Here is a 14,538-nt window from a genome sequence, read left to right as displayed (position 1 = left end):
ACACATGGACCATTATGGCGAAGAACAAGCCGGATTCCAAAAACCCAGATCGTGTCTAGATAATATATTCATTATGAGACAGGTGATAGCAAAGAAAAAAAGAAATAAAATAATAACAGCTGAACTGGACTAATTACAAAAAAGTTAGAAAACAGAGCTTTGAGGTGATACAGTCATGCACAAAAAATGCCAGAGCAAAGGTGACCGAAAAGAATATTGGACAGAGACCCGCCGGAAAAAAGACAGGGAAAAAGACCTGCTAAAAAATGGAAAACATACATAGGAAATGATATGATAGATACACCTCAGAGAAGGTGACCTGGAAAATAGAGTGCTATAGAGGACGAAAACGGTGAACTCTAAATAGGAAGAAGAAGAAAAAAAGAAGAAGGGCTTTTACAATTATATCTTAAAAATTCACTCTGGGATTTACATTGGGTAAAATTTCTGACAATAATCAGACCCATAGTAAGTTATGGTTGCGAAACATGGGTGGTGACACAGAAATCTGCCAATGCATTAGATGTGTTTGAAAGAAAAATATTACGTAGGATCCTGGGCCCAATAAGTGAAAACAACAACTGGCGAATTAGGTACAATAGAGAAATATACGAGCAATATAGCGAACCACCTCTAGCACAACATACTAAACTCCAGAGATTACGATGGGCAGGGCACGTGGTCCGCATGCATGAGAATAGAATCCCCAGAAAATTATTAAATGCAAGAATGCAGGGAAAAAGACCTGTTGGAAGACCTAAAAAGAGATGGGAAGATGAAGTCGATGAGGATGCCAGGAACTGCCTGGGAACGCGTTCATGGAAAAGAACAGCGGTAAATAGAGATGGTTGGAGAAGCCTGTTGAAGGAGGCCAAGGCCCGATTTGGGCTGTAGCGCCATTGGAAGGATGAATGGAAATTTTCTGACAACTTAATAGCTGGATATCTCCTGGTCGGAGGATTTTTCGCAGTTTTTTTTATGGTGAACTACCGAAGAACCCGAGGGAATTCTTGAACGTAATGAAAGCTTTTACCGAACATAACGAAAGCTTTTATTGATTTGGTTACGAGTGTTTTAAACATTCGAAAATTTTAAGCAGTTGATCGATCTCATTTTTAGAGTTCGTGAAATGTAAGAGTCCTTCCATATTTTGGCCATCGTTCCTACGGCGACTTTTGCTAAATCACATCAACGTTTTGTTTCTTTTTATAGTGACCTTGTGTTTTTCATCCAGGAACCCAGATATAAATAAAACCTCACAACCTCACACCGGTCAATCGTGGTTATATGTGGATGATTGTTATGTAGTCTTTCCACTATCATGATTTTTGTTTTTGGTATGTTTAACTGCAGATCAAATATTTGACTTTCATTTTTAACCAGTTTACATTTACAAGAAGGACTGTGTCGTGTGAAAAACGTGAGTTGTTTAATTTTCGGCCATTTATTGAGATGTCCCTTTCCCATCCTTCAAACGCTCTTCCCCTAATATGCTTTTCATATATATTAAATAATTGTGGAAACAGTATACATCCTTGTCTAACACCTTGTTGTGTGGTACGCCTACTTCTTTTAGTATCTGCCATAAGTGTTGCCATTTGAGCCTGTGGAATGCTTTGCGATAATCTATAAAACAAATGTATAGTGGGATATTGAATTCCCTAGATTTTTCTATTATTTGTCTTGTTCAGAAGATGTTTTCGAGTACCTCTACCTTCGGTAAATCCAGTTTGCTCTTGGGCTATTTCTCTTTGTAGGAAAGTTTTTAGTCTCATTGATTATCTGTAGCATTGGTTTGCTGGCATGTGAGATAAGAGAGATGGTTCTATAGTTGTCGCATTTAGGGAAGATGCCTTTTTTTATGTATTGTCGTTATTGTAGATTTTGTCCAATCGTCAGGCTATCGTTTGGAATGCCATATTTTGTTACAGACCAAGTGAAGCAATTTTATTCCGGTTTATTCTGTAGCTTTGAGCGTTTCTGCTGTTATCATATCTGGACCTGGTGCTTTGTTATACTTAAGTTTACTGATCTTATTTCATTCTCTAGTATGTTACGTTTTTCTTCGATTTCATCAGGTGTTTGGTAAACAAGTTCTTGGCGTTATTCATCTTTATGTAGATCCCGGCAATATAATCTCCATGTCCTGCTGTATCTTCTCTGTTGGTTCTCAAGCTTCCTGTGTGATCTTCAACGGCCCAAATTTTGGCGTTAAAAGCTCTTGTTAAGTATCATATTTTTGTAAATAGGTCTCTTGGCTGATTGTTTTGATCGTGGTTCTCAATTTCTTTGTATATATTGTGATAGTATTGTTGTTTATCAGTCTTGTATATTCGTTTTATTTCTTTGTTGAGGTCTCTTAAACCGGCGTTTCCCCTTTCACTATGAACACCACTTTAACAAAGATTTCTTCTACTCTTAATTATTTTAAGGATTTTATCTGTTATCCAGTGTTTTTGTTTCACTGGATTATTTACCTTTGGTCGATTAATAGGTATTGTTACACAATATTTAATAGTCTCCCATATTTCTTGTGATGTACCCTTATCAATAGGGGGCATACTTTTTTCACTTCTAGGAGAAGATCGTCATTCTTTCTTAGTTGTATTATCTTTGTCTCTCTTTGTTTGTTGGGCGATTTAAGTTTAAGCTTTACTTTAGCTACGAGGACAGTATGATCTGATCCACATATCGCCCCTGAATATAATCTATAAAGTAATTATTTGTAATAGCAAACTCGATTAAGCGGACTCCTCTTTCGTTTCTCTGACCTATGCGAAACTTGCCCAGTACTATTTAGGTCTAGTACTATTTAGGTCGTCATTCTGTGTAGTGTTGCCGACTTTTGCCTTAACCGCATATTAATATGAGCTCTTTATTTGAAATGTTGGTAAGTGTTGTTTCCAATTTTTCGTAGAATTCCTCAACTGTTATGTCGTCTACTGTAGGTAATGGTTGGCGCATAAACTAGTACGATATTGAGTTTAACCGATTTGCCTTCGAGTTTAAGAAGAACTATCCTATCGCCCACAGCTTTAAATTCAACGACGGACTTTTGTAATCTTGGTGAGACCAGAATGGCAACACTTGTATAGTTCTGGGTCTCACTGCCAGAGAAGTAAACATAATTGCCATTATAATAGTTCGTCTAAATAATATATCCTCTTAAAAGTATCTAATCCTAATTTCTGAAAAGCACGCTATAAAAGAGAGTCTACCTTTTTAGTTCACACTTGATTTAACCGTATATGTATGTCATAAAGGAAATCTATACCAAGTTTTAAGATTATACGTCCTAAATCCGAGTATCTCTAACTGTGGCGATCTTTAAGCTATTGATGTAAAATCCTATAGGATTCTTCCTTGAATATATGCACCAAGTTTCAAAACTTTGTCTTTTCCTTTCTTAAGGCCTGTGGGGCCCTAATATGAATTTCGTTGCAGTTTCTCCTTAATGAAGTCGTTCCTGTCCTTGTACCCTCTACGAAGGATACGAATATCTCATCCTAAAGTAACCTGATCGTGTATGGCTATTATTATTTTCCTGGCATATAGAGAAATTGCAGCTTCTGGAGTTATAAACAAAAATAACATTAACAAGCGGATTATGTTTTAACTTTAAAGGATTAACACTGATGGTTTTGACCAGAAATTATTAACCGATAGGAAATTATTTTCAATTATTACTCTTTTAGAAGTAAGATGACACAAAAGTAAAGAATTTATAAATATACATGGATTATCTAAAATTTTTGAGTTTTAAAATTACAAATAGCTACAATTTATAGCGAAGATATCATAATCATATCATTATCAACCTAAAATATTGAAAAAATAAAGCCGTTTTAGACCACCACGTTTTTAACATATTATACCAGGGGACTCGTCTAACCAACAAGATGAATTTTCTTTAGAAACAAAGAGAAAAAGTGAAATAATGTGACGTCTGATAGATTAAAAAGGTTAAAAGTCTGAATGATTAAAATAAAAACTTATATTCGAATTGATTAGTAACCCCAGCTAGGTATATACTTCCGCTAATAGTATTAACATGTAGTGTTTTTGACAAAATTACGGTAATAGTTACTTATAATATGTCGTAGTAATTCTTTTCCAACTTGTAAATATCTCTTTTAGTTTCCAGTAGTTTAATTTTACCCTTGAATATTTTTTTGTATTGAAAATTTGTTTTGGTTAAAAAAAATATATTTTATTTAGCACTTTTTAGCATTGTAAAATTCACGTTAGAAATAAATGAAAAGACAATTTTCATACCAAATTGTTTTGCTTATAAACTTTATAATGAGGCAGACAATTACAGAAACATTATTATGGTATGAACCTTTTTCGATTTGCTTTGTAAATTTTTTTCAGTACGATTTGCATGCCTTCCTTTACACTCTGGTCGATGGTAAATTTCCGAAATTTCAGCATGGATCATCCTTGACCCTCGACCTCGGTTTCCGCTTGAATATATCCTCCAGTGGCGTAGCCAGAGGACCCTTCTTCACGCGGCCCCACCTACCGCGGTTGAACAGACCCTCTAGGCGGTACTTTAGTCATATGTTCTCGCGACTCCTAAAACAAAGTATTCCTATTAATATAAAAAAATAATACGAAACCGAAAATATTTTAATTGCAAAAAATTATTTTAAAAATATAGTTGAGAAAGTTCTACATGAACAATAAAATACATTTTTTATTCGTCGCTCGCATAAATTTGCACAAATATCTTAGAGCATCGCGAATGACAAAATAACTTTCAAATCATATATTATATACAGGATGTCCTAAAATACTATTCACAAAATAAAACTAAAAATTCTGGAACTCCAGTTTACCTAAACGTCTTTATCGAAAAATGCTTCCTAAGGGAGCCAGATCTCTTTAAAGATAGAGCCCTAACACCGATTTAAGTAATTTAAATATCTTCAAATCGGATGTGGTTTGCTGTGAATTTCCTTTTTTAAATTGCAATTATAAGTGGTTCGTTTCGAAGGCTGCATTGGGAATTTTTATTCAAAACTTTTTTGTCTTTTAAAGTTTCATCATTCTAACATTTAACAAATTCTAATATTTTTATAAAAAAGATGATGCTCTTTGCGTCAAATGTAAATGTATGAAAATGCACACGTTTGAATAGACTAAAAATTAATTTCTAATTGTAAAAGATGGCAATGGAAAATAAATAAATTTATTAGTCTCAAACTGCATAGACTGGTACCCAACTGGAAGTCAATATCTTGAATTAAAAATAGATTCTAGTAAAAATAAACTATTTATTATACAACATTTTAGATAATACAGTTAATACTAAAAAACAATTACAACAAAAGGCACAAACTAGAAGCATAAAACACAAAACTAAATCTCCAACAGATCCACATGACGGACATTCAATTCCATGCACAAAGATCCCCGGCACTTTCGATATGTAAAAACGTTTTCAGTTAAATTGGCTAAAACTTTGCAGATAGGTACCTTTGGTCCTATCTAGGCCCTAAGTTTTCAGTGCTGCAAGACTCATAAATTAGTTGTTTCTGAAATACAGAGTTTAAAATGTCGGTTTTTAGTCCATTTGAATAATGTACATTTGAATATTATATGGAATGGAATTCTTGAAGCTTATTTTCAGCATTAGTTTTTAGTAAATGTATGGCTTGTGGTAATTATTGATTAATAAATTTTACCTTCATTTTCTATAAGAAGAGTTAATTATTATTTTTGAAGAAACTCCTCTACAGCTAAGACAACACTTATGGTTCATGAATAATGATGCACAAGTCCATTTTAGCAATAATGTATGTAGTACTTATATAAAAATCATTGGATAGGTAGAGAAGGTACGGAACATTGGCCTGCTCAATCGCGGGATTTAAATTCTCTAGATTTTTGCATTTGGGGTTTTCTAAGTATATTCCACTCACGTCACAAATGTTATTGACCTAAGGAATCAAATTATAACTGACGGTTTTCCATAATAAAAAAAAAGTACAAGTTTTAGAACGACACTAGTTTTTTTGTAACAAATCCCTTCTATTGATTTCCGTTTTGAATGAAATCTAATCTGTTACAACATTCCACAAATTTGTTCCATAAATTTCAAAGATATTCTTTGTGTTAAATTTTTAAATACCTAGTCAAATGAAACATGCTCTTTATTTTTAAGCATTCTTATATAGTGTTATGTGACTTTAATTATGCTCCTATAATATATCTCGAAAATTTTACCTGGCGTTCTATTAATGGTTTATTCGCAATATCTTCCTGTAATTTCCGGTTGAAAGTGCTGACTCTACTTTCATTGTAATAGACATGTAAAATCTAGAAACTGCGATCTAATTATTTAAGGCGGGGATTCAACGTTTGAAGTTTAGTTTTTCATGCAACGAACGAAGTATTTATCTTGTAAAATGATGTAGGAAAAAATTAATGGGACATAATTTTTTATAGTGAGTTAGTTGTTATTTTTGTATTTGAGTGTTTGAATAAAATTAGTTAAACTACTAGTTATTCTTCACTTAATCCTTAAACTCACAGAAAAACGTATCTCGACTTACGAATTTAAATTTTGCGACCTGTGTTCATTCATTAAAAATACCAATAGACTTCCTTCTAGCAATCTACCTTTGTGATGTTAGCACCATTAAGTTTTGTACTTCTTATGTTGCACACTGGAACACTAGCTATCTAGTTTTTAATAATAATCCAATACAAAGGAAAATTAATAATTTTTAGAGGATGGAAGGGGCTAAAGAAGCCAGTCCTGAGAATTGCAACTCTCAAAGTCGGAAACACCACAGGTAAAGGAAGAGAGCTCGTCGATTTGATGCAAAGGAGGATTGGTGTACTTTGTGTGCAGGAAACTCGTTGCAAAGGTAACACATCTAGAGATCTTGGAGATAAATGCAAGTTAATATATAGCAGTTTAAACAGTCACGGCAGAAATGGAGTAGGTATTATTTTGAACAACGAGTAGAAGGAATATCTTATAAGGGTAACCAGGAGAAGTGATAGAATAATGAGTTTCCAACTGAATACAGGTAATACAGGAAAAGAAAGATTTTTTTAAGTACGCTTGATTGCGAGATGCTCGAGATTCCTGTAGACGAAAAGTGTTTTATTGGAGGTGATTTAAATGACATAAATGATATAAATAATAATAAATCAACAATAAGACCGATACTGACGTACACTAATCAACACATCGAAAGAATGACAGAAAATAGAATAGTACGAATAGTAAGAGACAAATTGCCAAATGGAAGAAGATCATTGAGACGACCGAGGAAAAGATGGTCAGACAATGTCAATTGAGGCTAAAAACCGAAGTAAAACAGGCATTAAGCCTATTTATAAAGTAGGAAGAAGAAGAAGAAATGACCATATTAGTAGAGTAAGAGCAGAAATAGAAAGAGTTCACGGAGGTTTGGGGATGAGAATAAGTAATAATGAGGGAAATAGTGTTATTGACTTTGCAGTGGCACGGGATTTGGCTGTCATTAATACGTTCTTTATGAAGACCAAAGACCAGTATGTTACCTATAGTAGGGGGCAAAGGGAAAGTCAGATAGATTTTGTGCTGTGTAGAAGAAGTCAGATAAGGTTACTAACTATAAACTGATAAAAAATAAGTGTGTAGCTAGTCAACACCGACCGTTGATAATGGATACGGAGATAAAGGTGAGGCGAAAAGGAAGGCAAGTAGGACACCAGATTTGGCAAAAGTCTACGAGTAGAGTGCTGAAAGAGCTTGAGAAAAAGATACGGTAAATGACTGGTGAGAAGCTAATAGTAAAGTTGTGGTGAGGGTGGGAGAGAAAGTGCTAGAAAAAACATCTAGTAAAGGGCCTCTTACAGATAAATAAACTTGGTGGTAGAATGATGAAGCGCAACCAAAGGTTAAAAAGAGCACTGTAGCTACTGCTAAGGAAAGATCGTCTACACAGCTGTATGAAGAGTGAGAAACACCCGAGGGGATAAAAAGGTTATACAGTATTGCTAAAGTAAGGGACGAATCATCAAAGGACTTAACCCAAGTGCGGCAGATTAAGAGTGCGGATAGAAGAGTGTTAGGAACTAATGTTGAAATAATGCAAAGATGGTATGAGTACTATAGAAAATTGCTAAATGAAGAGCACAAAGGAGATATAGAGGATGAGGGATCTCAAATAAGAACGTAATACCGGGGATAGTGAGAGATGAGGTTGTCGAGTCGTTAAATGGGATGAAAGGCAGTAGGACCTGATGAAACACTTTGGAGGTTTGGAAGATTCTAGAAGAGGAAGGGATTTACATTTCGTGGCAAAGTAGAGGAGATCAGATATGTTGAAGGAGAACTTGGAGGCTTAGAGAAGGGCTATTAAAGAGACTTACGAGTAGCAGATCGAAAACGGAGTATATATGGTTAGGAGGTAGAGGAATGGTTGGGGACAAATAATTCCTTGGAGAAATACTAGGAAGAGTAGAAGAATTTAAAAACCTTATAAATAACGGAAAATGGGACACTAGATCGAGAAATTTCCCACAGAACACAGGCTTCGAAAAATCGAAGAAAGGTTAAAAGGAAAGATATACAAGTGTGTGGTGAGGCCTGCGTTGGTGTACGGTGGTGAAATGTGAGCTGTAAAGAAGATTTACGAAAAGAAGATGGAGGTAGCTGAAATGAAAATGTTACGGTGGATGTTTAGTAAGCCTAGAAGGGACAGGATCAGGAACGACTTGATTAGGGAAAGAGCCGGGGTGACTACAGTCTTAAAAAAGATTCAAAAACAAAGTTTAAAATGATTTCGTCATGTCAGACATAGAAATAAAAACTATGTGGAATGAATTATAGAGCGGTTAGAAGTTGATGGAAGGATAGGTAGAGGAAAACCAAGGAGAAGATGGAAGGACTGTGTGGCAGAAGAGAGAAAGGTTTAGGTGAAGAAGACCCGATGGACAGAAATGAGTGACGACGAAGAGTAAGGAATAACGGAATCTTAGAAATATCATCATCTAACCAATAATACAAATAACAGTTTTAATGCAGAAATAAAAACGACACAATATACAATACAGACTATGCCTTATAAATAGAAAAAGAAAAGCTTTTATTTTGAATCCAAATCCGATTGAACTGCACTGCGATTGGCTAATATTTTTATTCAAATTTCAAATTTATTAAAATAATAATTGCCAAATTATAATCGCTCCAAAGAGAATTTATTACGTAATAACTAAGTAGATTATTCTAAATTTCTTGTTTGAACACTATGAATATCATTAAACTTCATCCTCTAAATTTCGTAGTTACACATAGTTGAAAGCTTATACTTAAACCTTTTCATGAGGAAACATAAAACCTCTTATTCCAGACAAATAAATGAGGCAATTACCGGGAATTAAATCTTATCAAAGATTCGGAAATTGTTAGTTAAAGTCTTTTGGCAAATATTTGACATGATCGTATCTGGACACTATTACAATGAATAAAGAGCTTGTGAGGTTTAAATGGAAATTTCATAAGGCTATTAGTGAACTATTCTACCAAAATAGTATGGCCAAAATGTAGATTAAATGTAGAGAACGCTATAATGATTAGTATTATTTTAATACCAATTCAAACAATTGAAAGATACCAGATTTTAAGTTAATTTGTTTATATCTTAATTTTAATGTAACATTAAATGACATTGATTTTTGCACCCTGGCATATTTAAAGAAACATAGAAACAACCATAAAATCTGAGTACTTTATCTCTAGTCTATATATTGTTAAAATTGTTTAAATAGTCTCATAATACGAATTTTAATGAAGTATTTTGAATTTGTTTTACAATGGTAGTATAATGTAAAACCTGTTTAAGAAGAAATAAAACACAAAGATATCAGATTAAAACAAAATACGGATTTTAAACACAATAACTTTATTGTATGAAACAAATAATTTTTTTTATGAATTTTTTTGGCTTTAATACCGTGTGTTTCACTTGTAATAAAAGTCTCTCACACAGCGTGCGATGTGTGGGCGTAAATAAATTATTCTGCATTATAATACAAATTTTCTCCAATATACGGTGCAAAAGGTACCACATGGTCTTGGAGAATATCTCTGACGTACCTATCTTCTGTTATTACTCCACCATCAATAACCACTAACTCTATTCGTGCCCGCAAACATATACCGCCCCACAACATAATTGAAACTTGAAAAGTACACAGAAACGTAAAGTCTAGTCCGTAAAGCTAATTTGACTCCACTAGTCATCATTCCAATTTTGATATTCTCGAATAAATTGGTGTCTCTGGAGTCTGGGAGCTTTTATTGGCACATATGATTTAAGACCGACTTCTCTGAGTCTCGTTCTTACTGTGCGTTTACTTATGGTGGTTCCAGAAATATTTTGCAGTAGGTTTTTAGTTTGAACTGCCATTTGACGTCTATTTAGTAATGTTTGCAACGTTATAAATTAATCATCTACAGCCGTGGTTAAACGTTTTCTCCCTTGCTTCATTCTTCTTACATATTCTCCGGTTTGTCTTCAACGACTTACACAACGGTGTATGGTTGATGCTGATTTACCAAACATTGCAGCAACTTCCCTGTGCCTTCGACGATTTTTGACCATTATTACGGCCCTAGCAATATCACCCATTTTTTCTTGCTTTTTGCCATAAGAACACCACTAATTAAAACAAATCAAAAGAAAAATCACCTCTAACAAACTGAAACAAATTAATTTATCAATTAAATACAAGTTTGTACTTGTTATAAAAAAATAATACGTCTTTAAAATGTAAAATACAACACAAATAAATTATTTAAGTTAGAAGAAGAAGCATTAAAAGTTATCTAGATACACGTGTGTTCGCCATTAACAACGTTTACCTTGAAATTTTCCGGTGTGTGTATTATATTTTTTTTTTGTTTTTTTGTTTTTTACAATTATTGTGTTGGTGTTCATATTACTCATTTTTACTTATTTAAAAAAAATCATCATCATCATTCTGATTTTACAACCCTGCGTGGGACCTAGTCTCCTCAAGAATTTCTCTTCAGTCGTCCCGATCCATCGCCTTTCTCCGTCAAGCACGTATTCCTATATTTCTCATGTCTTTATCGATGTTATCAAGGAACCTTGTTCTGGGTCTTCCACTACTTCTCGGACCAATGGGTCTATCAAGGAGCGTTTTTCTAGCTGGATAATTTTGTTCCAACCGCATTACATGTTCTATCCACCTCAGACGTCTTATCTTAATATGTTTTACGATATCAGGTTTCTGGTATATTCTATAAAGTTCGAAGTTGTACCGTCTTCTCCACACTTCATTGTTATTCACTGCTCCATAGATTCGCCTCAGTATTTTTTTTTTCGAAACATCCTAATATGTTTTCATTTTTTTTTTGTTAGAGTCAAGGTCTCTGAATGTTATGTTATCATATGTTAGGACTGTGCGTATTATTGTTTTGTAGATTTGTATTTTTGTATTTCTCGATATAACTGTGGATTTAAGGAGAAGATTGTGCCCAAAATGCGGTTTTTCTCGTAGTAGTATTATTTTCAGTGCTAAGGAGCGCTCCCAACTATACAAATTCGATCACTGCTTCGATGACGTCGTTTTATATAACGAGTGGTCGTAGAATTTTTGTAGCTGATTCTTTTAATGCTACATACGCCTCTCGTACAGCGTTTTCCGTTCTGCCAACAATATTAATATCATCAGCATAGGCCAGGATGTGCACTGATTTATTATAAATTGAACCAGTGGTTGTGATTTGTGAGATACGTACTACTTTTTCCAGAGCCAGATTAAATAATATACAGGTGAGAGGGTGTCCCTGGCGCAGCCCATTATTTGTTTTAAAAGGTTCAAACAGTTCCCCCTGAATTCGTACTCTACATTCAACTTTTTCAAGAGTTAGTTTTGTTAAATTTTCCAACTGATTTGGTATTCCTAGCTCTTTCATTGCTTTGGACATTTCTCTTCTATTCACAGAGTCATATGCTGCTTTGTAGTATATAAATATGTGATGAGTATATTTGTTTCAGGGTTGCAATCTGATAAATGCACCCCTGAAACCAGCCTGGTATTTTCCTTCTATCCGTTCTGCATATGGTGCCTTACGGTAACATAGTACTGTGGAAAATATTTTATACGTTGCATTTAAAAGCGTAATTCCTCTGTGGTTATAGCATTCAAAGATAAAAATACTTTAAAATTCGAAGCTATTAACTGTGATAAATTTAATATCGAACAAACATCTGAATTTTGTGGAATTGTTCTACCAGATATTAACACGGTTGTATTGACAGTGTATAGATCGAGTAAATGTAACGATTTTAAGTTTTTTTTTACAAATTTCGAAAATTTATTAGGTTCCATTATGAGGCCAAATTTAAAAGTAATAATTTTGGGAGATTTTAATATTAATTTTATTGCGAAAACGGCAAATACTAATGAGCTGACTTCTACAATATCATCATTTGGAATAAAACAAACAATCCATGACTATACTAGGATTACTGATACATCTGCCACTTGTATAGACAATATTATGACAAATTTTTAAGAAGATCAGTTTCGGGTAAATGTTCTTGAACCTTGTTTCTCTGATCATCGCGGCCAGTATATCAGTATAAGCTTAACATCAATTCAGCAAAAGTCAAGTGTTTGCACTAGAGCCTTTACGCAGAAGGGTATCTTAAAAATGCGGAACTTTTTATCCGTGTTAGACTGGAACATTTTTAACGATAATCTTGATGTAAATTACCTAGCGACGTTTCTAATAGATAATTATAATCTTGCAGTATCGCAATATTTTCCACTAAAAAAACTGGTTATCAAAGACAGACGATGTCAATCGTCTGTCTGGTAAACTGGTTCAATGACAACTTAAAAAATATGAGAAATCATTTGCAAACATATAAAATACGGGCTTCTACTAAAAACCCAGTACATTACAGCGAATATAAAAAATATAAAAATCATTACAATGCTGAGTTGAAAAGAACGAAAAAGCTGGCATATGATCAATTGATATTAACTTTAAAGAGTAGATCCAAGACGTGTTGGAAGGTAATTAACTATGAGCGAAATAAAACAAATGGTTTACATAATTCAACAACCAACATATCTTGTGACTCTTTCAATAACTTTTTTGTTGAAATTGCTGAGAATATTATAAAATCCCTTCCAAATATACCAGACGATACAATTTTGAACTATCAAAAATTTCCAGCTCCATTGAATTCATTTTTTCTGTCTTCAACCAATCAACAAGTATCTACAGTTATAAAAACATTAAAAAATTCAAATTGTTTGGATACTAATGAGCTAAACGCATCTTTTATCAAAAGCAATAGTGAAATAATTACTAAAGCTTTAACACATCTCATTAATAGTATTTTTTCAATCAGGATATTCCCAACTTCATTTAAATACTCCAAGATTGTTCCTATTTTTAAAAAGGGCGCTCGTGACCTTGTAGACAATTATAGACCAATTTTCATCGTTTCGATATTCAGTAAAATAATCGAAAAAATTTCGAAGAAGCGTCTTATATCGTACTTCGAAACAAATAACTTCCTTACTAGTTCACAATATGGGTTTAGAAAGGATCATTCCACAACACATGCACCTTAGATGTGATGAGTGCCATAGTTGATGGCCTTGAGAAGCATAATCACTCTGCCATAACGCTGTGTGATCTTTCGAAGGCCTTCGACTGTGTTTCTCATAATATTTTGCTAAAAAACTGCATTTTTACGGTATAAGAGGTACTCCTTTGGCACTAATTTCATCGTATCTAAAGGATAGATACCAAGCAGTCAAGTACGGAAATTGTCTCTCTGAATTTAAGCAGATAAAGATGAAGTTCCACAAGGATCAGTACTGGGCCTTCTATTATTTATAATATATGTTAATGACTTTCATTATTATAATATATGACGTTTTATTTGCAGATGACACTACTTTTGTTTTTTCTGATAAAAATTGTTCAGTTTTAAAAACCACGTCTAAGTATGTAAATTCCAATGCTCAATCATGGTTCTTAGCAAATAAACTTAAACTAAATGATAACAAAACTCAAAATTTAATTTTTTCGTCTACCTTCGATGTGAGTGTTGAAAAAAATAATGTCAAATTGTTAGGCATAACACATTAACTTGGTAGAACCATATTGACCATCTCAAAGGTAAACTTTCTAGTACCTTATTTTTACTCAGACAATTAAAACTTGTTACAAGTGTATACCTTGAAAATAACGTACTTTTCTCTTTTTCATTCATTTTTAAGCTATGGTGTTATTCTGTATGCAATTGACTATAATATATACAATATCCTACCTAAGGATTTAAAACAACTTTCGATGAATAAATTTAAAGTAAGTCTGGAAAGATACCTTTTGAGATTTGCTTTTTACTCTTTTAGTGAATACTTCAAGGCAGTAATGAATATGGATGTACTCACTATGTTGGTATAATATGTCCTATTGTATTTTGTGTACGTTATATATTATCTTTTTTACTTATACATATAATTGACTTGCTACAA

The 14,538-nt window shown here is 33.5% G+C and overlaps 1 protein-coding gene across 1 annotated transcript in view; it reads right to left on the bottom strand.

Moving 5' to 3' along the window:
• Positions 1–921: 921 nt before the first annotated feature.
• LOC140447682 (tetraspanin-1-like) overlaps positions 922–14,538 on the bottom strand; it is an 82,783-nt gene continuing 69,166 nt past the window's right edge. Inside the window, exon 5 of the mRNA XM_072540478.1 lies at positions 922–4,578. Coding sequence (XP_072396579.1) covers positions 4,560–4,578 — 19 coding nt within the window. The 3' untranslated portion in view covers positions 922–4,559. The remainder of the gene's footprint in view (positions 4,579–14,538) is intronic.

This window comes from Diabrotica undecimpunctata, chromosome 8, assembly GCF_040954645.1.
Source record: "Diabrotica undecimpunctata isolate CICGRU chromosome 8, icDiaUnde3, whole genome shotgun sequence".
NCBI classification, from domain to species: domain Eukaryota; kingdom Metazoa; phylum Arthropoda; class Insecta; order Coleoptera; family Chrysomelidae; genus Diabrotica; species Diabrotica undecimpunctata.
This window is presented reverse-complemented; position numbering and strand designations above follow the sequence as displayed.